Source organism: Haliaeetus albicilla, chromosome 16 (assembly GCF_947461875.1).
Source record: "Haliaeetus albicilla chromosome 16, bHalAlb1.1, whole genome shotgun sequence".
Taxonomy (NCBI): domain Eukaryota; kingdom Metazoa; phylum Chordata; class Aves; order Accipitriformes; family Accipitridae; genus Haliaeetus; species Haliaeetus albicilla.
In genome coordinates, this window is record NC_091498.1 from 3,114,965 (window position 1) to 3,138,313 (window position 23,349).

The window sequence follows — 23,349 nt, forward strand, 5'->3', positions numbered from 1 at the left end:
CAGCGTGGCGGGGAGCTCTCGCGGAGCGGCAGCCGGGGCTCCGCTAACGCGGGCGGCTCCGGGCTGCGCGCCCGGCCCGGCCCGGCTCGGCGGAGGGGAGCGCGCAGCCGGCCGGAGCGCCGGCGGGCGCCGGCGCTGCGGTCCCCGCGGCGGGAGCGGGAGCGGGGGCGGCCGCGGCAGCCCGCGAAGCCGGGAGGCGCCTCCGCGCTTTGGCGGGCGGGTCCGGCGCCGTCGGGCGTCCCGGGCTCCCGGTGGCCGAGCGACCAATTCGGCCGGGCGTTGCGGGTGAGTGACGGCGGCCTCCGCCAATGCCGCGGGAGGAGGGCTGAGGCCGCCGGGGCTCGGCCGCCGGGTCCCATTTCTGGTCGCTTCGGCGGCGAGGCTTGGAGCCCGGCGGGAGCCGGGGCGATGCGGTAACGTCGGCTCAGGGCGCGGACGCGGTCCTCCACCGCAGCTGCTGGAGCGCTCGTCGTCTCGCTGGAGAGCGCCTGAAGGGTGTGCAGCTGCCTTCTGTGTCCTGCATCCTTCGGAAGGAGATGCTCTAGGTGTAGCACGCACACGTCTCTGCTAGATAACGTGTACTGATTTGGCTTTTTCGTCGCTCTTTAATTCTTGGAAAAAGAATGTATGGTTGCGCATATTGCAATTTAAATGTATTTATAGATTTAAATACATGAGATTATTTGTAAAGATGTCTGTAAAATTGGGTCTGACATCTTTGGCTGCGTTGCACGGCGCTGAAGTCGAGACTCAGGTTATTTTCTTTATTTTTTAAAGCGACGCTTCATTTCATCTTTTCTGGAATGGAGATTTCTTCTCACCAGTTTCACCTCTTGCAGCAACTAAATGAGCAGCGCAGGCAAGACTTATTCTGTGACTGCAATATCCTGGTGGAGGGCAAGGTCTTTAAGGCACATCGCAATGTGCTGTTTGCCAGCAGCGGCTATTTCAAAATGCTCCTTTCGCAGAGCTCGAAGGAGGCGAGTCAGCCGACAACAGCTACTTTCCAGGCATTTTCTCCTGACACATTTACAGTTATTCTAGATTTTGTGTATTCGGGCAAACTGTCTCTCACTGGTCAGAACGTCATCGAAGTCATGTCAGCCGCTAGCTATCTGCAGATGACCGATGTTATCAGTGTGTGTAAAACATTCATTAAGTCATCGCTGGACATCAGTGAGAAGGAGAAGGATCGCTACTTCAGTCTGTCAGACAAAGATGTAAATTCAAACGGCGTGGACCGATCCTGCTTGTACAGCGCAGGCTGGAGGGGAGAAAGCAGCCCCCCGCATTCGCACTTAAGTCCGGAGCAAGGGACATGTATGATGGGTGGAAATGCTTGGAGCAATTTCAGCTACTATCCGACTTCTCAAAGAAATGCCCAGCAGCAGCTGTCCAAACACGAGCAACGACAGGATTCCATAAAGAAATCCCGGCACCTGGGACTGCAGCAACCTTCTGACATTCCTCACTATAAATCAAGCAAACTGGAGGACAGGGCTGCCGAGCCCGCTGGCCATATTGCTCAGTCTGAGGAGCAAGTTCAGATTGAAACAGAAGTTGAATCCCCTCACGTGGGATACCAGTACGGCCAAGGGTCTGACGTGATGCCGAGGAGCTTGGCTGTGTCACAGCAGGAGCATGAATCACCCCGTTCTTCTAGTAAATCGAAGTCTTCAAAAGCAGACGAGCAGTACGCGAGCATGCCCTCGATTCTAGGTGTCATGGGAAGCTGGGCTGAAGGTAAGAATTAGTTTTAATGCTGTAGGTGCACAGTCATCTGTGAATCGTCTGTTCTGTCCGTGAGAAAACCTACTTTACTGAACAGGTGTACAATTTCCAAAAAGACATCTGTATTGTCCAGAAATGTAAGTTTGGAAAGTTTAACTCTTATTTTTCAATAATTGTGAATGATTGAAGTACCCGGTTTATTAAAACTAGCCCATCAAAATACATAATCTTTAGCATCATCTTGCAAATTTGTGATCTTTTTTGATATTTTTAAGATCATTTTAATATAGCTAATGGTCCACTCCTCTTCCTTTGTTGCACTCCTGTGTATTTTACAAGAAAACACAAGATCTTTGTGCTTGAAAAGACCTATGGTAATATTTTTTTATTAAAAGTGATTTGCTATTCTGCTCATAGAATGCCTTTTACTAGAGCATTATGTGACTAGACATGTTATGACTTAATTTTTTTAATCGCATCATTTTCTAACAGATGATCTGCCCAGGATGAGGTTCAAGTGCCCATTCTGCACTCATGTGGTGAAAAGAAAAGCAGACCTAAAGCGTCACCTTCGCTGTCATACAGGAGAGCGCCCTTACCCTTGTGAGGCATGTGGGAAAAGATTTAGCAGGCTAGATCACCTAAGTAGCCATTTTCGAACAGTATGTATTTTTAGTAACTGCATGATTTGTTTAATGTGTATATCTGTCTCAGTACAGTTAAACACAGTACAAGTGTATCTGGTTGATATATTGACTCCTGTAAAGAAGAGGTAATAGAAGATGAATTTGGTTTTGTTGTCAGTTTGAAACATAATTTGTATGAAAGGGGATGAATTTCTGTGTTAATTGATGGCTCACAAAGATACTGCTCTGTGCAAGTCCTGTAACAGAGCTTAAGTGGGTAATTACAGCACCTGCGATGGTTTAATTTTTAACTTTAGATGACCGTCTCTCAAAATGAGTTAACACTACCATTTGATGCTACTCCAGCCCTACTTTTTGTCATCTTAAAAAATGCTTCTTTGTGGACACGTTACCAAATTTATTCCTTTCAATTTTCCCAGATTCACCAGGCTTGTAAGCCTATCTGCAGAAAGTGTAAACGCCATGTGACTGAGCTAACAGGACAAGTGGTCCAAGAGGGGACACGACGTTACAGACTCTGTAATGAGTGTTTGGCCGAAGCTGGCATAGACAGTATTCGCATTGACTTGGAGGCTGAAGCACCCCTTGAATTTCCACAAGATGGGGATAAGGATTCCAGGTGGCACTATGGGGAAGACAACAGGTCCGATGTGGAGATTGTGGAGGATGGGTCAACCGACTTGGTCATTCAGCAAGTTGATGACAGTGAGGATGAAGTAGATGAAAAGGAAGTAAAACCAAATATTAGGTAGTTGCAAGAGAAGAAGTAGGAATTCTGTGTAAGAGGGAGAATGTACTGTCTTGACCACAAACCCTCCACCAGCCTGTTGTTAATCGTGCAGAGATGTACTGGTTTCTCTTGAACAGGTCCAGACTTGCATGTATTTATGGACTTGCCATTGAGTCCACCCTGAGTTTTCTTATCAGAATACCCATGCTTCGCTTCATTAGAAAGAATCCACCTTTAAATGAAATAATGGATGAACAAGGAAACTGAAGTACTACATGGATAACTTTTTATAGCAGACAATGGGTCACTTCTCAAAACCTCTTTCAAGGAAGTGAGGTCTAAATAAAAAAAAAAAATAAAAAAATCACACAGTACTGTAAATTGCCCACTTTTTAAACTTGTAGAGATGTGGGTTTTATATGTAATATCATCTGGTGATAAACAAAGTATAAATACCCCACACACCAGAATATAAAGAAAACCTCTCTTCAGTATTCAGAAATGAAGATAATCTTCCAGGAAATTTCATGAAGTCTTCATATTATGATAAGGAAAAAAGGCAGCTAATTAAGAAAAAGCATATAAAAATGTTTTAGAACATTCATCTGGAAAAGCACTTTCTTGTAAAATTTATTAGAATAAGGAGAATCTTTAGCAGATCATTCATTCAAGACATACTTCTTTACAAGAAAATAAACACATGAATGCTAGTCCTAGTCAGCACATCAGAGATAAAATTATTACAATTATGGATCATTAACTGATGCAAGTAGATGTTTTATTGATTCTGAAAATTGGGAAGTTGGACTGGGGTATATTTTAATAAGCACTAGTAAAATACTTTTTTTTTTTTTTTTTTTTTAAACCTCTCAAAAGTGCTAGACTGACATGACTGGTAGCCCTGCATCCATGGCATTGCCAATGGCAGTGTCAGCTTCTCCATGCCAATGTGAAGGACCCTTATGAGGTTACTTTAGCTGTTGTTTTCTCTCTTTGTCCCGTTTTATTTGCCACTAACAGTGGCAGAACAATTTGTACAGTATATATACTATATAATTAGAAATGGAACTGATGAGATTTTACATCTGAAACCATTGACTGCTCTTGTTTGTATTGACCTGTACTCAGTTTAAACTGATTAATTTTAAGATGGAGTCATTATCAATTTATATATTCCCAAAGTCATTCGGTCACCAGGAGAACACACTTTAACCTTTTTCAGTCTGTACTATATGCTGATGAGAACAAGATGTACTGGAAGTTCTAGACATCTTCTTTGTGTAATTTTACCTACAATTAGACTACAAGAGATGAGATGACTAATGGTGAAGAAAGTTTACTTCTATAACAAAATAAGCCAATTTTTGTTTTGTTACTTAGTGAGTTTATCTTAACCAGCACTGTAAACAGGAGAGAAGTATGCTCCTGGGGTGCTTTTACTCTGCATTTTCTTGGACAGACCTGAGTATTAATACAGTCTTCATCCCGTGATCATTGAACTCAATGGGTAAAGGCTTAGAAAACTTTTTTTTTTATTATTATTATTATTATTTTTTACAACTTTGTAAGCATGTTTAGCTGAAACCCGGGATTAATTACAGAACAATCCCATATATATACACTATAATCTCTTTCCCAGGGACAGCTAAAAAGTCACTACTTTATTTTTATTTGTGTAAAAACTATATAGCCTTATTAGTATCATCATTACCAGAGAGTGCAGCATTTTCATTCCAGGCTGGAGATGGCCAGCCTACAGGTCTCTTAAATGACAGCTCGTGCACTTCCTTCTGAGTTCACAGTGTAAGCATTAGGAGCCCTTCCCCTCAAACGTGCCAGGCTATCAAGAAGCAGCCTGCTTGTATGTTCTAAGGAGACAAGAAGTGGTATTTTATTGTTCCTACAAAAATTATCATCCATTGGCTTGGACTTGGGGAGGGGGGTTGAAGGGGTGAACTTACAAAACTTTCTGATGACCCAGATGAAAACATCTTTTCCAAACAAGACTTACACTTGCCTCAATTTTATGTTACGCTTTGGTCAGCAGTCCAGAAAATGGACTTGACGTGAAAACAGTTGGTTATTTTCTTGAACCTTATTACTCCTAAAATGCATATTATTAAATGGCTGAAATATTCCTGAGCAACGTTAACTAAATCAAATATAGAACAAAGAAATATATAAAAGAATATGGAATGACTTCAATCAAATTTCAAGAGAAAATGCTTGCTGAAATCAAATTTAATAGATTTTTCCGTTTCCCTTTACATTAAACACTATGCGCAATAAATTCTAGGTATTGGTGCCTGCTGTCCCAGAATACAAAGTGGCTGGGATTAGTCTGTGTGTGTGTTTGGGGATGGATTAAGGGGAGGGGAAAATAAAGTGTCACTCTAGGTCTAAAATCTTAACTGCAACTGTAAAGGTGAGACTACTAAGTGTTTCTGTATACTTGGGGGCGTTTTTAGAAGAAAAGGGATTTTTGGATCAATACTCAATCTAATTAGATACCATAAATCTAAGAATACTGAGGACCAGATGCTTCAGAAAAAGATGTGAGGTGGCTATAAATGGGCAAATGGAACAATCCATCCATATGAAGACATTTACTTTTTAAATATAGGCAGATTAATTGTTGATTTGCCTGGCAAATAAGGTTTTTTACTGCTTTTATATTTTATTGTTATTCTCAGTAGCATAACTAGATATCTGTAGTAATTTTTAAGGTATCTTATTAAGCTTGGAGTTTTAGCTCAAGACTGCGATTCCCACAGGTCAATTATGTTCTGTATTTTAAAAAGGTTACCATTTTTATATTTGTTGCCTTAATTTTCATTGTTGTTCCCTTATTTTTGTATTGCAAGACAAGATAAATGTTAAGTGCCTTCTATTTTCTACGTCTTCATTTTACATAGCCAGTCATATATTTTGCTTGTTTTTCTCTAAATGAAAGTAATTCTATTTGTTTTCTTTTCATCTCCTTGCATTGCCTCTGATGACTGTCGTCTTCATATTTCTGTTATGATCACATACTACTCATTAGCAGAAGTAACATTGTCTTTCTTCTCAAAGAAGAAAGTAAAGACCATATAGGGTTGTTCCCACAGAATTTCATTTACCTGGCAGTAACTGATTTGACTGTGTTGCTTTTAGAACTTTGCCGGGTCACAAGTAGGACACCTGATTTTATCTTTAAATGCTAGAGGATGCTGTATAGAACTGTATTGACTTCTGCGAATAGCAATCCATTCAGATTCTGTTTCTGTCCTGCCTCTGTACATCCAAATCACAGTTTGAGAGGTTTAAATTGAGTGCAGCATTGGAACGGGTTGTGCAGAAAGCAGCCTCAGAGATGGTTGTCCTTGAAGGTGTTCAAGACTTGGCTAGACAAAGCCCTGGCTGATCTGATCATGATCTGATCTTGATGCTGGCCACCTTCCTGTGGGAGATGGGACTAGAGACATTCACAGCTCCCCTATGACCAACAGTTCTGCGATTCCTCTCAAATTGGTTTTTGCTTTTTTTTTTTTTTCCCCCTTGCATTTCTTTCATCTTATTCATGTTGCTTTGAATGCTCTTAAATACTACTTCTTAATGCATGTTTTGATTATTCACTGTTTTTCAGTACATCATTCTCTTGTCATTTGCTTTTCCATTCCCCATTTCATCTGACTAACATTGGAGGGATGTCTACTTCAAGAGGCATTCCTCTTGTATACCTCTACTTTCTGTGCAATCCTAGTGTCTTTGTCCTTTTCTCTCCTCTGTCTGTCCTTTGTCACTGAAAGCCTGCCTCTTAGGGACATGCTTTAGTGGTGGACTTGGCAGCGCTAGGTTAACCATTGGACTTTATGATCTTAAAGGTCTTTTCCAACCTAAACAATTCTGTGATTCTATGATTCCTTTTGCTTGGCTTGTGTTTATCGTGTTCACAAAACCACAGTCAAGAGTGAAGACAGATTCATAATCTTCTGTTTAGTGTCTCACCTTTAACTATCCTTATTTTCTGACAACTATCTTGCCATCCTTTCAAAGGCTGAAACAATTAAAAAACATTTCTCTTTCTCCCTTTTCAGGTATTTCTTACAGAATTCTACCTGCCACATAAACCTATGACTTGTGTGATACTTGATTAGTTTTTCTCCTTCACATCATATCCCATTTTTTTTGTTTTCCATTAAATTATCTAAATTTCTGTATTTACTATCCCCCAAAAGTGACACTTATCTTTATCTTAATGGTTCAACTGTTGGTTTTGTTAGTTGTTTTTTTCTTCCCCCCAAATTAATAAAAAAAAAAAGCAGACCCTAAAAAACAACCTCATAATAAATCTCCCTTTCCAACTTTTTGATATATATTCTATTCCAATTCTGAATAACTGAGATGAAAAAAAAATTGCAAAAATATTTAGTTTGAGTTTTGAAAATACCTGTAAACCCACAGATCTAGTGGAGGACTGACACTTGACTGCTACATGTATCATCCTTCCTTTACTCATGGCTCTTCAGAAGAACATTCCATCCTCCCGTATTTTGGGATCCCTCCCAGTTTTTCAGTGATAACTTAGAAAAAAACCCAAACAACTCTGTTGTATATAAAATTATGGAATGTACTACATTTCTACCCTGAAGCATCTGGTCACTGTCAGAGGTTATCCCATTACCTAGCAATGCCAATGTCTACCTTTCTTATATTTTGGTCTCTTAGTCTGCAGAAATACTTGGCTTTGAACTTCAGATAGCCTACACAGGGGCTAATAGCACTATTTCAGCCCCATTTATTATTTATATGGACCTTGATTTAGCTGAAAAATGCCTGACCTGCCATCTGGCTACAGCTGAGTCAATGGCTGTGCCCGGATCCCAGGATCCCCCTCTGACTATCGTTAGCATCTGTCAGCATAACGACAATGCTATATAGTTGAGTATCTATCTAAAACCTTAACTGCTGAGGGCTAGCAGAGTTGAGGTTTGCGTTAAGTGAGGATTACAGCTAAACTAAACTTGTTTAGTTGAATTTATCCTAAAAAAGGCATTTAAAATTATATTTTAATTGAAGCCTTGAGGCTAAAGATAGCAGCAGTCAGACTGGAATAAGCACATGTGTTTAGGGTTTATTTAGTAAGATTACAAATTCATAAGGAACTACTTCAGTGGACTGCTGAGGCCAGTATCTATGTGATCTGCTCAAGCTGGCACTGGGGACTTCTAACCATTTGCAAGGTAGAGAAATGTAACTTATAATCCAAAAAGAGTCCAAATAGTTAATTCTGTATTCCTTTTATTGTTTCTACATGAATAAGTGCAGTGGAATTGTAAGAGTAGTTCAATATTCTAGTACAGGCATTTGAACACTTGCTTCTTGATTTTTCTGGAACATCTCAGGAAAAGTCAGAAGTCAATTACAAGGTTACTATTAGTTGGAAGGCAACATGTATGAGAATGAAATAGCAGAAAATTCCTCTAATTCTGGCCAAAAGGTTGAGTTTTGAAGAAAAGGATCTTATAATCATCCAGTCCCTGCCTCCAGACTTTCAGTGTACTTTTCCCATTAGGTATAAATCTGTACCAACAGTCAGTATGTCTGTTGAGTGGTGGGTATAATTTGATAAGCTACTAAGAAAAGCTTATAATACCATTTAGTTAAATATTTTCTATACTGTTTAACTTAAAAAAACCTCCCACACTGGAGTTAGCATAACTTTTCATCATATTTAACTCTTGAAATGCAGAGAGGCATCTTATTTGGTGCATATAGCAACACAGAACAAAAAATCTTCTAAGGAAAAACTGGGAGGAGTGGCAGGAAAAAGATTTCCGTATCTTGGTTTAGCTGTTGTACTAAATTAAACACTAATGAAGTTCTCTGCCACACTCTGTCCTGACACTTTTTACTGTGCAAATGGGAACTGTTCTTTGACCGCGTCCTAACTGAGCCTGCTTTGAGGAGGGGACTATACCTGAGGACCTGCAGAGGTTCCTTCTCAAAATTATTCAATGGTCTCGAGGAACAAGATTGAAAGTGTCTTGTCTTCTCACGGGCATCCTGATTTGATTTTCTTTTTCCACACAGAAGTGAACAAAACCCAACAATCTGTCATATTGCACTCCCACTTGCAGTACTTTGGTTTAGGATTATCTCCACTGTCTGAATACAAAACTTGCCTGTTATGGAAGTGCTGCTGTATTGAGTAATAGCATATATCCTACGCTACAGAACTACAGGTATTTCCCATTCAGGTGGCGCCTTCCTTCTACATACAAAGCTATCCAGACGGGCCTTTAACAATAGCCATGCATTGTCTGCGGTAAGGCAGTGAGCCTCCCGGACGGCATGTGGGTGTGGGAAGAGGCGAGCAGCCCCGACTGCAGGGCGAGCAGGCAGAGGAAAGCCGCTGGGCTGCGCCTGCAATCGGTGCGTTGCCCCTTTAATTGTGTCCCCAGCCCTCGGGCGTCTCTGTCCAACGCCCACGTCAGCAAATACCTTTTGTTTCTCTCACGTTCGGGCTTCCAGGGCTCGGGGCTGCGGGACCAGCGCGTCGCCTTCAGCCACCGGGGACCCCGCATCCACCGCCCGCTCCCTTCGGCTCAGCGGCGGCCGCCCGCAGGACCCAGCCCGGTGAGTGGCGGTTCTGCTGTACACCGATAGGTCGGACCGGGCGTCGGACTGAAGACGGGTAGGAGCGGGCTGCTGCGAGGGACGGCCCCGGGCTCCGCGCTCTCCGAGGGCGCCGGGGGTCCGTGTGCCGTGACGGCCCGCGGGCAGCTGCCCCTGGGAGCCGACGGTTACCGGGGCTGCACGGCGTCCTAGGCGGGCGCCATTTGCAGCCCCGGGCGCGGCTGCGAGGAGCCAGGCGCGGCAACAAAGGGCTGCGCGGGAGCCGGAGCGGGCGGCGGGTGCGCGGCGAGAGGGGCCGCGCAAGGGGGCGGCCGGGGCGCTGCCCCCCGCGGGGAGGCTGCGGGCAGCTGGGGCGGGAGCGGCCCCGGCCCGGGCCACGCCGGGCGCGCGGCACCGGGCGGCGGCGGCGGCGGCGGCAGCGTGGCGGGGAGCTCTCGCGGAGCGGCAGCCGGGGCTCCGCTAACGCGGGCGGCTCCGGGCTGCGCGCCCGGCCCGGCCCGGCTCGGCGGAGGGGAGCGCGCAGCCGGCCGGAGCGCCGGCGGGCGCCGGCGCTGCGGTCCCCGCGGCGGGAGCGGGAGCGGGGGCGGCCGCGGCAGCCCGCGAAGCCGGGAGGCGCCTCCGCGCTTTGGCGGGCGGGTCCGGCGCCGTCGGGCGTCCCGGGCTCCCGGTGGCCGAGCGACCAATTCGGCCGGGCGTTGCGGGTGAGTGACGGCGGCCTCCGCCAATGCCGCGGGAGGAGGGCTGAGGCCGCCGGGGCTCGGCCGCTGCCTTCATGCGCGGCGCTGCCGAGGTCCGGCGGGGGCTTTGCCCGCGGCGGAGGGGTTGGAGGCGCGGGCTCTCCCGTCGGGCGCGGCAGTCCCCAGGGCAGAAGGGCCGAGTCCTTGTCAGTCTGCGAGCCGTTCACGTCTTCGTCGGTGTAATCTTAATTCTTTTAGGATATGCAGTAACCCTGCTGAGGCGTCTTTTCCCCTCTTCTAGAGTTAAGTTTCTTCTCCCATGTTATTATGCGGGCTAGGGGATGCAGGGAGTTTGGAGATATATTGGGAATGTGATGCCATGTACAATGTTCATGTTTTTAAAAACAGAGCTCATCCCTTTAAAATAGGATTCAGCAACCTTAGTTTAGATTGTCATGGTTATACTTTGTTTTTTTACTTTAGAGCAAGCCTTCCTCTTATTCCCTGATTGGAATGGAGATTTCTTCCCACCAGTTTCACCTCCTAGAGCAGCTAAACGAACAACGGAAGCAAGACTTGTTCTGTGACTGCAATATCCTGGTCGAGGGCAAGGTCTTTAAGGCACATCGCAATGTGCTGTTTGCCAGCAGCGGCTATTTCAAAATGCTCCTTTCACAGAGCTCGAAGGAGGCGAGTCAGCCGACAATAGCTACTTTTGAGGTCTTCTCCCCAGAGACATTTATGGTTATCCTGGACTTCGTGTATTCAGGCATACTGTCTTTAACCGGTCAGAATGTCATCGAAGTCATGTCAGCTGCTAGCTATCTGCAGATGACAGATATTCTTAATGTCTGTAAGACATTCATCAAGTCCTCACTCGATATTAACGAAAAGGAAAAGGATCACTACCTCAGCCTTTCGGCCAAAAGTACAAGCAGTGAACCTGCTCATCCATCTCTTTATCGGTCAAGAAGGAAAGCAAAGAGCAACCCCAGGCGTTCCTATTCAATCCCAGATGAAAAGGCTAATACGGTAAATGAAAATTCCTGGAGTAGCTACAGCAGCTACCTGTCCTCACAGGTGATTCTTCAGCGGGCAGAAACACAGCTATCGAAAAGAGGCAGAAAACAGGGCTCAACGAGAAAGCGCCGAAAGCATCTCGGACTGTCACAGACCCGTGATTTTGTGCAGTATAAATTGAACAAAGCTGAGCGGGCCAGCGGAGGTTGCAGCGCGTCAGATTCCAGCCACATCTCTCGGGTTAGAGAGGAGGTCGAATTTGATGCCGAGAATGACGTTGATCATGATGATTATGGATATAATCACGAATCGGAAGTGATACCAAAGAAGTGGTCTGTTGCTCAGCTAGAACAAGAACTTTCAAGAACTCCTGAGTTCATGGAATTAAAGGCAGAGGAACTGTACACCTCAATGCCCACAATTTTAGGTGTAATGAGTAGTTGGAACGAAGGTAAAAAATACATATGGTTTTGCAAAGTTTGTCTTTGTTTGGAAGAATTCAGATGATCTTTTGGAGAGAATTTGTATGGCTGCATGAAAACCAAAATGATGCCTAGTGTTGCAGATTATTTTCTTGATCTACTTGATTATAGTACCTAACAGAATGAGAAACTTTGAAGCCAGAACCGGGCATGAGAATTAGAATCAGAGAACTTGACCCATGTATTCTGTAAAGTTAAAACAATACATGCCAGATTATTTGGACCCAAGTGGAATTTAATGAAGTCTCAAGAGCTGTAATTGACTTGGGGACCTGAAGGACCGAGTTTCTCTTGTAAGGTCCCCAATACCTGGCAGTAATAGAGGCATCCAACCTAAATCCAACCGAAGTCCTTCCCAAGAGAAGGTCCTGTCACTGGCAGGATGCTGCATTTCCCATAAGGTCCAAACCAGCCCAATCTTCACGACTGTTTGGCCACACTACATAAAGCATCTAAGCTCTTGACAGCATATGCCTGAGATGGTGGAATAAAGTTGACAGGTGTATTCTTACATGCATTCTGATGGAAACTAATGTACCTATATTTTATTATAATCGCATATTTTTAAGACTTTGGGCACCCTAGTATATTACACAGAGATTATAAATGTTAAAGCTATGAACTGTTAGCTGATGGAAGGGTCAGATATGATGACTATATGTAATAGCTATGTATTTATGATCATCTGTATGTCTAAAAAATACCCTGAGTAAGAAAGAATATACTATCAAATGGCCGTTTAACAACTTCAGTAAGAACTACTGGGTTTGGAGGATTGTATTTTGGGATTTTTCCTATTTAGTGACAGGCCAGAGGGAAAATGAACTGCTGCTTATTTAAGCTGAGAAGTAATCAAACTACTACATAAAGAGAGGCCACTGCTATTTGACATTTTACCTGTATTTCTCTGTAACAGATGACCTACCTCGGATGCGATTCAAATGCCCCTTCTGTACGCACACAGTGAAACGACGCGCAGACCTGAAGCGACATCTTCGGTGTCACACAGGGGAGCGACCGTACCCGTGCGAAGCATGTGGGAAAAGGTTCACCCGACTAGAGCATCTACGTAACCACTTCCAAACGGTACGCCATTTCCGTCGGAGACTCAGCCTAGAAAAAAAACCCACAAGATGTCATTGGTACCAGCTGTTCAGTCATTTCCAGAACTAATACCAGAAAAGCTTCCTAGCTGCACATCAACATTAATTATTCATTATTTAAATTGGCAAATTATATTTTAAATTTAATTTTTTTAGAATGATTCAGTGAATTTTCTTTTTTTTTTTAAATCTGCTTTTGGATGAACACTGACATTTTCAAATTTTAAATCTCTTTAGATACATCAAGCTGGCAAACTGATCTGCAGAAAATGCAAGCGTCACGTAACTGAACTAACAGGATGTGTTGTTCAGCAAGGAACAAGACGCTACAGACTGTGCCCTAAGTGTCTAGCAGAAGCTAATTTTGACAGCATCCCTGACGATTTAGATGCAGAACATTCTCCTGTCTCCTCCACAGGAAACAAACGTTCCAAATGGGCTTTGGAGGAGGAACAGAAATCAGATGAAGAGACAATGGAGGAGGAACCATATAATTTGGTTGTCCGACACGTTAATGATGATATTCCAGATGAGGCAGATGAAAAGGTGAAACCAAATCTTAGGTAGATATATTTGTGTATTTGTTATTGTTGTATTCAAGATTAAATTACTTGTGTCCTGCCAACTAATGCTGGTTTATTACTTTCATTAAAATGAAATATAGCTAAAATTCTATTATGAGAAGCAAAATACGGACTACAGAGGAGTTGTTTTGTACTTACAGATATGCAACAGTGTAACTGCTTCTAAATATCATCCAGAAAGTACTTATCTGGAAACTATGTAGAAGAATTGGTTTATATTTCAAAGACTTGCTCAGAGCTCCTGTTCATAATGGAAGTGTGAACCAATTTACAGTTCTACAAACATTCTATATTATATAGATTTTTAAAAAACAAATATTGATATTTGCTTTGAAAAAGTCTTACTAAAGCAGCTAAGAAATGTAAAACACATTTTTGTTGACACTGTAATTAACATGTATATACACTTCAGAAACTTCATAAGAAAGGAGTAAAGAAAACAAGTGGAATTCTTCCTGTTGAAGAACCTTTTTATGAGAGCTTTGTTTTCTGAGTGAGCTTATTGCATCCTATAGTTCAGAAAAGCATGATTAGTTTTAAAGAATACACACAGCCGTACAGAGTAGAATAATGAACAGAGCATCTGTAGTGCACTTGGATAGTATGAGTTTGCCTTTTCAGATATGCAGTGTTTTTGTACTGTGAATTTTAAAGAAAGATACACTAACGTGGTTCCAAGGAAATAAAAGTGCAATCACTGGAAGTACAGTTGTCAGGTTTTTTCCATTTTTTTTCAGGACTGGTGCAAGACTTGCTTAAACTCCTGTCTATCTTACGCTAAGATAATAAAGGCGACAAGTCCCTTTAATTTCAGTGGGACACTTGTGACTTAGATCATGGAGCTACTTTAGAAAGGCTTTCCTGCTCATATAAATTTAGGATGCTTAACGGCTGCTTGACAGTCAGCATAAAAACGTCTGTTTATGTGGACAATTTCCCTTAGAGTTTAAGTAACCTTTGTAATTCTGGAGTGTCTTCAGCTTTTTTAGTAATAATTTTTCTTCCCCGGTCATTTGGCTCAGAGAACCTCTACTTGCTAGAGAAACTGAAAATGCTCAGTACTAAAATGATTTAAAAAAAAAAAAATCTCAGGGAGAATGTGTAGAAGAGACATTCTGCCTGAGAGCAGAGAATGGCATTCCCAGTAGGTACTCTTGATAAAGAGCCACTGTTTGGTCTCATGTCTCATTTTATGCTATGTTTCCTTTCCTGTTAGCAGAATCTGTAGCCTGAGGTTACTGCCAAGCAAGCAAAGATTCCCTGTAGAGAATTTGAGAACAGCCATATTGATTCACATCAAGGTTCTCCCTGTCTCCAATAGTTGCCATTAACAGATACCTAGGGAAAAGTGAGAATAGGGCAAGCCTGTATAATAATTCCCTAATGCTCTCCCCAAATCCAGCCATTTTCAGTTAAGGGGATTTTCTTAATTTGGGATTTGTAGATTTAGAAACCACCAATGCACATCTTCACTGCTCTACCCTTAAACTCATCTAAACTTCTTGCATCAGCAGTATCCTTTGGCAAATGCCTCCACCAGTCTAGTATGCCCTGTGAGTGCCATCTCCTTTGAATCTGGCTTCTAGAACAGCCACCACCGTGTCTAGCTGATCCACAGAGATGCACACGAACTCAGTGCAGAACTTGCTCAACTAACAACCAGAAAAGAAGGGTTTGCAGTTTTAGCATGTTTTTTAATTAAACGCTTTCAGGTAGTTAATTGTCTCAGTGGGCCCCAACTCAGTGAGAGACTACAGCCAGCCATGGGGCTCCTGTATAACGCACCGGGAGAACAGTAAACACGCCGCTAGCTGAAACCTGTCGCTCCTGCAGCTGTGGAAATGGAACAAGGTAAATTTAAGGCCTGTTTTATAGTAAGTATGTAATAAATACTGAAAAAAAAAAGATGGCTAACACTTACTTAGTTAATTCCAAATGTTTTTCTAGGAAGTTCTGTCACCATTTCTAAAAGCGGAGCACTTGTGTTACTACAGCCTGTGACTGATGGTATAGACAGGGCATCTCAGCACTTCTACAAATTTAACTACATAAATTTCTCTTCTCCCATTTTAGAGGGCTGGGCAAAAGGAAGGGACTCCCCAGCCGCAGCCCTTCAGCCCCTGCTCTCACCTCCCCGCCGGTCCCGGCTCCCTCCTCAGCCTCTCTGGAGAACCAAGCCGCCTCAACTCGACGCCTCATTGGCTAATTCCCAGTCGCCTGACCCAGCCGGCCAATGAGGTGTCAAAAGCGCTGCTGAGGGGCGGTAGCCGCGCTGTTCCCTGCCTGACGGGCGGCAGCGGCACCGCCCGCCCGCCCGCCCGCCGTGGCCTTCACCTCCCGGGGCGGGCGGGCTGTTGGCCGCGCTGAGGGAAGGCCCGGAGCCGTTCCCTTCGAGCAGCGCCAACAGGCGGGCCCAGGCCTCGCTCTTCCTCCACAGCGCCGCTGTGTCTGGCCTGTCACCTTAGCGGGTGTGTGCTGGAGCCTGGGGCTGCTCCTGAGGAGGGAAGAAAACCCAGTGTGTGAAAATCATATTTATTTTTGTACCATCAAATAGGCCTATCGTCACTCTTGCTGACAAAGAAGTCTGCTCACCTTAACAGAGAAAAAAGCACAAATGTCATTCATTGGTGTTAAAACTCCGCTGGTCAAAATTATTCACACACAAACCCGTTAATTCTTTCAGTCCAAGTTTTATTTCAGCATTGAAGCTTTCTCAAAAAATAAAAGGGATTTTATCCCTCAGTCTTCATAATATGGAAGTAAAACCAGATCTATTCAAGATGACTTTACAGTGAAATCAAGATGAGACCCTGCCTCCAGAGGTGAGGCACTTGTAGCATTTACAATAAAAAAAAAAGCAGGTCAGGTCAGCGCCAACCATCCATCATCCCTTACTCACTGTGCCCCTCTCACATTTAAATAGCAATGGCAGGTAACGCACGCTTGCTGTCCTGTGATTTAAAAAAAAAAAACCACACTTTTGATTATTTTTGATTAATTTTGATTCAGTGAACTGCCCGTAATGCTTTGACATGAAAGGATTGTCTGTATTGTCCTTTCTAAAGGAAGAAATGGAAGCTGATCTGAATTGTCTGCTTTTTCTACAAGAGAATCGGCTTTCGCAAGACATAGTTGGAAGTGAACCCACAGAGAGTCTGGTGCATCCCCTTCTACCGCCACAGCAAAGCTGCCTGCTTTTTAGAGTGGTAATAGGTGCTGTTAGGATTCCATGTACATGTGGAAATTTATTTACAGCAATTCAGCACCACCTGCTGGCATGACTTTTTTAAGTAGTTCAGAAGGTGTGGTGGTTTGTTTTTTAAATTGGTATGCTTTCTTAGGTGTCCTTTGAACAATCAGAAATTTTTCTACATTAAGTCTGACCCACTGCTGATATTTTGGACCCTTTATATAATATGGAGAGGGCTGCCACCTCAGAATTAGAGTATTTAAATCTAAAAATGAAATCATGTCAATGAACATTTACCTCCTGCCACTGTACAAAAAGGTAGTATTTTAGCTAGCAGCTCCACTAATTTCTCTATTTAGTTCATACAGCACCTAACACATATCAGCCTTAAAAACTGACTACTAGCATTCCTGAGAGACTTTCAACTCCTGCAACCCTCTTTCTTCTTCTCAACACCCCCAAAACCCCAACTAGTTCTTTTTTTTTTCCTGGCATGCAGGTATTTCTCTGTCTCACCATCCTCAAGTCAAAACAGGGGCTGACATTCCCCACAGTTAGGCCCTTCAATTTATGACTTGAATTGGCAAATTCCTTAGTTACTTCCACAGGGATTACAGTTTTCAAGGCACTTTTGCCAGCCAATGCCAAGTATCCACTCAACCACACTTTTCTTGCTTTAAATGTCAATGATGACAAAGACTTCTGGCTTTTCGTCTTCACAGATCTGCATTGCTGAGTAAGTTATGGCTTTGACCTCCGTACCCTAGAGAGAAAAGACACAAAAGCATGGATTTTCTAAATGACATCCCTTGTAGCAGTTCATGATGATACACAGTACTTATCACCTTCTACAAATGCTATCCAGTTTAATAGTTTTTCTCTCCCAAAAGCTGTTACGGCATTTGTTCTGATGAATAAGAAAGTGGGCATACTAATGGCAAGGTCTTGGCCAGGCCAAATAGTAAGTAACTCTTCCCTTATTTTATTGCCTCTTGAATACTACAAATTCCTCCTCTTACCTCTGACAGAACATCAACATTTGCTATGCTAATACTGACACAGCTGAAGAGCTGGTGGGGAGATAAGGATTTGCTTCTAGCAATTCTTTAGATCAAAAAAAAAAGCAAAAACTGACTAAGCAAAAAGCTGTGATAATAGCATGAAAACCAAACCCATGTAACATTCTGGATATAGACTGGTTTACTGTGTTATCAGCGTCGCAAAAAGGAAGCCAACTGTGAGTTTTGCTAGTGCTGAGGAAGCATCAGATGCTCAGGTCAACAGTTTCAGGAACTCATTCACAAAAAACAAGCAGAAAGTGAGATCTTAAGTTTAGTGCCTGTGATACTGTTCAGACATGTTTATACTTGGATCTCTTGAGAACTTAAGAGGTCTGATTTAAAAGACACCACACCTCCCATCCCTACCCCTAAAATGTAAAAGATGTACAGACGAACCACTGCATACCTGAGGGTGTTTGGGTAAAGAGAACTCTTCTCCCCACCTTTAAAGGGAAAAAGAAGAGAAGTGGTTGGAATTTTGGTAGTATTTACCAAATGTTGTAATTAATTCCATTGATGAGCACAGGACAGTGAGATTTTCATTTAAAGCGTCAAAGGAAGAAAAAAAAGAAGTCCACAATCCACTTTTTAGAAAGCATCAGTGAACTCCAGCACATCATGATACTGCAGAGTGGTTACTCTGAAGGCAATATGTGCGTTTTCAGTGAAGATATTCATTACTCAACTCATCGTTTAAGCTCACCCAATTGATCTTATTTTGAATTGCATTCGGTCAATGTAAAGCACTTTCACCTCCTGCAGAGAAAGCAAGAGGAGAAATATGTCAGTAACATCTTCTATCTTCAGGCAGAAATGCTCAGTAAATCCCATTTACATGGGTTATATTCCACTGTTTAGATGGAATCTAGAACCAGAGAATATGAGCAGCTTCAAAGAGCTACACTGCTACTTGGAACCTGAAGGCAGCAGAGCTGCCCCTACTGTGTAATAGCAGCTAATAATTGGTGTTTGTGGTAGCAAAGCTTAACAATTTGTTTCTCAAGTCTTTCTGCCCTGGTACTTTCAATTCTCCATGTGTTGTGCTTAAGTGATCTGCTGTGTCCCTTTTTCCTCCCTAAAGTAACATTGCATTTAGAGCTGGTATTATCAGAGAACAGCCTCGACCTACAAATGGAAAAAGATCAAAACAGAATACTTACCCTCGGTATAAAGAACTCATTAGCACTGAATTTATACAGCCACTCATCCAAAAAATGGAAGAGAAGAGACAACATGTCATGTCCTGCATGGTTGAAGCAGAGAAGATAGTCAGATGATTGTCTCAGCAAGAACGCCCAAACATTTCTAAGAGTACGTCAGATGTACAGCTTCTGCACTATTAGAAGATTCAGATTAGTGTGATGCTTAATTAGATTTTAATTAACTGCAACAACACTACCTGTAAAGATTCAAAATGTTGGTACCCTTCTCCCTCAGGGTTCATACAGTTCCAATATAAAAAGTGAACGCAGCCTTACCTTCTGCCTCTACCTCTACTGTATCCACAGGCTCCACGGTCTCTGTATCAGTCATGTAGCCAAACATGGCCATAACACACTGCTCAAATGCTTCTTCCAAAGTATCTCCCCAGGCATGTAGCCTAAAAAGACATGGGATAATTTACCAGACTGTTAAAAAAAAAAAAAATTAAAAAAAAAAATCCCAAGTAATATGCATGTGAGCAATCAGGACACGAGAATTAATGCAGAGGAAGTGAATGAACAAAAATACTTGCTTTTCTATACCTATGCATTTGGGCAGATTACAGAGATTTTCCTCCTTGACGTTTGTGAGAAGAGTTTCTTGGGAGAATATGGAAAATAAATGTTCTACCAGACAGCAAGAAAGTTCTTTCTCAATATAGCTAATTGATGTCTATAAAAGTGAACTACTCAGAAGAAATTTGGTTTAAAAGGAAGAGATTAAAGGAGATTTCAAAAGACATTTCCAAATAACAGAGGCTTAATCAGAAGCACCATAGGAATATTACATTAGAAAAGAAACCAAACACATGGTTCTATGCTCTCCCAAGAGCAGAACCAAAATTGACCATCAAAAGACCTGGTGTGTGACATTTCATAGTTCCATAAGGTGTACATCTGCAACCAGTCTTCAACAGTTAGTCCAGATTTATTGCAGTGTAAGAAATAATCAATCTGTCATATTGAGAAATCCCAGCTGCCCATACTTACTGCACATCTGCTGTGTGATCCAAATCTGAGGGGGAAGGAAAAAGAAAAGGCATGACATCACCAAACATATTAAAAAAATGAGGATTAAAAAAAAAAAAAGAAAATCAGATATTGTTGTTATAACAAGAACTTTTTGCATTCATTTTCAGATGTGAAACAGTGACAATTTTGCAGTGTATTAGAAAAAGCACAGGTGGAATCTGGGATTATTTCTGCCAAGCAGAAAAACAGTGTTTAATGTAATTATGTCAGTGCCCTACATGTACAGCACTGTGTGCAAGGTATGGCTGTTGTAACGCAACAGGCTTCTACAAGTTAACTGCAATAAAAAGAAACTTTAACCAGTAGTAAAGAGTTCTTGCTGAAGTCTGCAGGACTGAAAATTATTCATGCAGAGGACGAGATTTGCAAATATTTCCAGCTCAGTGAAGAAATATACCTGTCCACACCCAAAAACACCCATTATGCAAAAAGGAGAATTTAAAAAAAAAAAAAAAGTATGTAATACAAAATAGAAGGCAACCTTCACTAATAAGGTAGGATTAATATCCCAAGCATGTATCCAGTTTTACATTAACATCATTTATATTCATTCAGAGGAATGAGAGAAATCCAAAATTATACCAGGTTGGCAGAAACAGAGCTAACTTGGGTTGTAAAATAAATGCCACACCACTATCACTCTAACCAAAAGATTGTTCTGATGCTGTTTAGATCGTTCACACACTATTAATGGATTCTCAACAACAGTCTCTAAAGCAAACAAATTCCAGTGGATGTAAAAGAAGAATAAAACCTCTTCCAGTTATGGAAACAGCATGACTATTGTAATATGTCACCATATTTCTGCACTGCTATCAAATAAAGATCTGAACACATCCTAAAAATATATATTCTAACAGAGTAATAGACACTGTCCCTCCAGACAGACACCGCTGAAATAGAAAACAGTCACTGACACTGAATGGTCTCCTGTGAGTGCCTTAAGCTAGCCCTTGGGCTGCCACCCACTTGCTTGACATGTTCTTAGAAGACATTCCAGGGGTGGAGAAAGGGAGAGATAATGATCTTTAAGTAGTGCAGGTAGGAGAAAAAACACCACACAGAAGACCAACACACTCTTGAATGTCTCTTCCTAGATCAGAGAGGTAGAAAAATGTACTGCCTTGCTAAGAAATAGTTTGAAAGGGGAAAGTTTTCAAGGTGAGACTTAACTAATTTATTTCTATCATTACTTCTTTAGCACCTTAACAAGAAAGGCATTTATCTGTGACAAAGAAAATTGTAGATATCTCAATTAATTCAATTACAGATGCATCCCACAGTCTAAACAGATACGATACTGGCATACTAAGAAACCCCACATGTGCTTACAAAGCATATCCTGCTATCTTCCTTCCCCTCCCTCCCCCTCATGACTGCACTGTCACACATATGCTGCATCAAGATAGCGTTAAAAATACTCACATTCATATTTCTTATTGAGCGGTGGGTATTTGGCTTTGATAGCCTTCTGCTCCTCTGTCAGGTTGTAGTCCCTCTCATCGGCTGCCATAGCTGCTGGGCTTGAGCAACACTCACTCACTTCCTGGTGGTAGGAAACATGGCGACCTCTGCGAGTGCTTCAACCCTGCCAGGCTTCTCATGTGATGCTGCTGTAAAAAAGGGAGAATTGCCTCTCAGTTCAGTTTTTCACTTGATAGCAGTTTGGTAACACTTGTACACAGGCTTGGGTATTCAAAACAAGATATTAAATGCACGTCATTTAAATTGTTTGCTATCAAAGCTGTCGCTGGGAGATGGGGGAAGTTCAGGGTTTGATCCTACACCACTTGCTTCATGAACTGATACGAATTATGTTCAGCCAGTGAAGGCAAGGGCTTACAGTTCTTACAGAAAGCATGGACTTTGACCTTTTCTGGGAAGAACCATGTTTCTTCCTCCTTGTTGTGTACGCACCAAGTATTTCACTCATCCTCAAATAATAAAATACAGTAATAATGAAAAATAATGAAAACAGCTGTAAAGTGAATTAAACTTTCATGCTTCAAGTAACATCTACTGAATTTTACAACTGAAGGTACTCAGCCCACTGATACATTACACAGCAAGCCAAAATATGCATTGCCTCCAAACTCCTAGACGTGACTTTACACCTGATTTTAATTCAGGAAAGAAAGTCTTGTTTTCTCTTAGGACAGGGATTGTATTTAAGCCTTCAAACCTAGAAGTACATGCATGGCAAATACAACTGTCATACAAGTGCAGGAGTTTTCCTATGTTCCTTTTCTTGCATAACATGTTTTTTTTTTTAATTAAAAAAAACCCCCACCAATGAACTGTATCAAATCCCCATTTAAAAGTCAAATTCTCAGACCAGATCTTAGTAGTTGCTGTTTCATGCAAGCTTTTATTTGTAAATCTAACAGACACAAATTAGAGAACCTGAATAACTTCAGGCTAATTAATTTTCCTCAGATGAAATCTCCCCAGGTTTCCAGATATAATAACCATTCTCACTCTTATTTTTTTTGTCCATTACAAGATTTATCCACAGCCGAGCCCAAGACTTCCCCAAATAATGCAAATGATAGATTTATAGATAGCATGTAATACCATCAAAACTACTTTCAAACGGGAGTGGTTCTTATTCCAAGGCTTAGAAACAAGACACAGGATTTCCAGTTTGTTTTCAGGTAAGCGCCTAGATACATTGCAAAGACAGGTCTGAAATCGAGAAGCCAGTGCTCCTCTTAGGGAATAAACCCAGATGAACACACATTTTGATTTTAAACCCGTTAAGCCTTGACTGCGGAGGGTCAGACCTGGATCGCCCCGGGTTACCCACAGCGGGCCCATCAGAACCAGCTACATACTAAGGATGACTGTCTGTAAAGCTCACCGCTGCACTGAATTAGGGGAAAGTTATTGGTGATTATAGACAATTAACAACCCAAGAGCAAGCTGAGGATACTCCGCAGGTCTCTGGGCAGTCCTGTGAGGAGGGGAGGGCCGAGCCTCGGTCCCACACACGCACCAGTCCAGTCCGTTCCGCTCCCATCCGCTCCCGACACGGTCGTGGTGACCGAAAGAAACCGCGGCCTCAGCCACGGACTTTCCCGCTCCCGAACCGGGGCCTGGCCCCCGGCCGCGGCCGCCGCAGAGCCGCCCCTCAGCGCGGAGCGCTGCCGCTTTAAGAGTGAGGGAAGGGGTCCCCCTCCGGAAAATGGCGGCTCCCAGGGGAGCTTCACCAGCACCCTCCTCCTCCTCCTCCTCCCCCGCCCGCCTTCTTCCCGGCCGCCCTCCCACGTGAC

The 23,349-nt window shown here is 42.7% G+C and overlaps 3 protein-coding genes across 10 annotated transcripts; 2 read left to right on the top strand and 1 right to left on the bottom strand.

Moving 5' to 3' along the window:
- The first annotated feature begins 129 nt into the window (after positions 1-129).
- On the top strand, positions 130-6,084 carry ZBTB8A (zinc finger and BTB domain containing 8A). The gene is made up of 4 exons (XM_069802993.1): positions 130-578; positions 778-1,743; positions 2,224-2,393; positions 2,798-6,084. The coding sequence occupies exons 2-4, from the start codon at positions 804-806 to the stop codon at positions 3,128-3,130; spliced, it is 1,443 nt and encodes a 480-aa protein (XP_069659094.1). The 5' UTR covers positions 130-578; positions 778-803; the 3' UTR covers positions 3,131-6,084.
- Positions 6,085-9,425: 3,341 nt separating this feature from the next.
- Positions 9,426-14,295, top strand: LOC104312451 (zinc finger and BTB domain-containing protein 8A). 4 transcript variants are annotated; one of them, XM_069802998.1, is made up of 5 exons: positions 9,426-9,522; positions 9,622-9,726; positions 10,887-11,874; positions 12,822-12,991; positions 13,246-14,295. In XM_069802998.1, the coding sequence occupies exons 1-5, from the start codon at positions 9,442-9,444 to the stop codon at positions 13,573-13,575; spliced, it is 1,674 nt and encodes a 557-aa protein (XP_069659099.1). In that variant the 5' UTR covers positions 9,426-9,441; the 3' UTR covers positions 13,576-14,295. The 4 variants fall into 4 exon arrangements, with proteins under 4 accessions (XP_069659099.1, XP_069659101.1, XP_069659098.1 ...); XM_069803000.1 differs by having other exon boundaries at positions 13,427-14,295; XM_069802997.1 differs by having other exon boundaries at positions 9,442-9,726.
- A 1,971-nt stretch (positions 14,296-16,266) lies between these two features.
- ZBTB8OS (zinc finger and BTB domain containing 8 opposite strand) lies at positions 16,267-23,306 on the bottom strand. Of its 5 annotated transcripts, none has more exons than XM_069803006.1 (8): positions 22,989-23,298; positions 21,503-21,690; positions 20,036-20,060; positions 19,322-19,443; positions 19,004-19,086; positions 18,547-18,599; positions 18,250-18,286; positions 16,267-17,545 (listed from the first exon to the last, which is right to left on the bottom strand). In XM_069803006.1, exons 2-8 carry the CDS (start codon positions 21,588-21,590, stop codon positions 17,459-17,461), a joined length of 495 nt encoding a protein of 164 aa, XP_069659107.1. In that variant the 5' UTR covers positions 21,591-21,690; positions 22,989-23,298; the 3' UTR covers positions 16,267-17,458. The 5 variants fall into 5 exon arrangements, with proteins under 5 accessions (XP_069659107.1, XP_069659106.1, XP_069659105.1 ...); XM_069803005.1 differs by having other exon boundaries at positions 21,503-21,687; positions 23,073-23,297; XM_069803004.1 differs by having other exon boundaries at positions 23,073-23,297.
- Positions 23,307-23,349: the final 43 nt, after the last annotated feature.

Excerpts from the sequence above, each read along its gene's own strand:
- ZBTB8A (XM_069802993.1), top strand. The coding sequence starts at position 804 with ATGGAGATTTCTTCTCACCAGTTTCACCTCTTGCAGCAACTAAATGAG. Across the intron at positions 1,744-2,223 it reads CATGGGAAGCTGGGCTGAAG|ATGATCTGCCCAGGATGAGG; the intron begins GTAAGAATTAGT and ends ATTTTCTAACAG. Across the intron at positions 2,394-2,797 it reads TAAGTAGCCATTTTCGAACA|ATTCACCAGGCTTGTAAGCC; the intron begins GTATGTATTTTT and ends CAATTTTCCCAG.
- ZBTB8OS (XM_069803006.1), bottom strand. The coding sequence starts at position 21,590 with ATGGCAGCCGATGAGAGGGACTACAACCTGACAGAGGAGCAGAAGGCT. Across the intron at positions 20,061-21,502 it reads GCTCAATAAGAAATATGAAT|ATTTGGATCACACAGCAGAT; the intron begins GTGAGTATTTTT and ends CTTCCCCCTCAG. Across the intron at positions 18,287-18,546 it reads TTCAAAATAAGATCAATTGG|GTGGGGAGAAGAGTTCTCTT; the intron begins GTGAGCTTAAAC and ends TTCCCTTTAAAG.
- LOC104312451 (XM_069802997.1), top strand. The coding sequence starts at position 9,442 with ATGTGGGTGTGGGAAGAGGCGAGCAGCCCCGACTGCAGGGCGAGCAGG. Across the intron at positions 11,875-12,821 it reads AATGAGTAGTTGGAACGAAG|ATGACCTACCTCGGATGCGA; the intron begins GTAAAAAATACA and ends TCTCTGTAACAG. Across the intron at positions 12,992-13,245 it reads TACGTAACCACTTCCAAACG|ATACATCAAGCTGGCAAACT; the intron begins GTACGCCATTTC and ends AAATCTCTTTAG.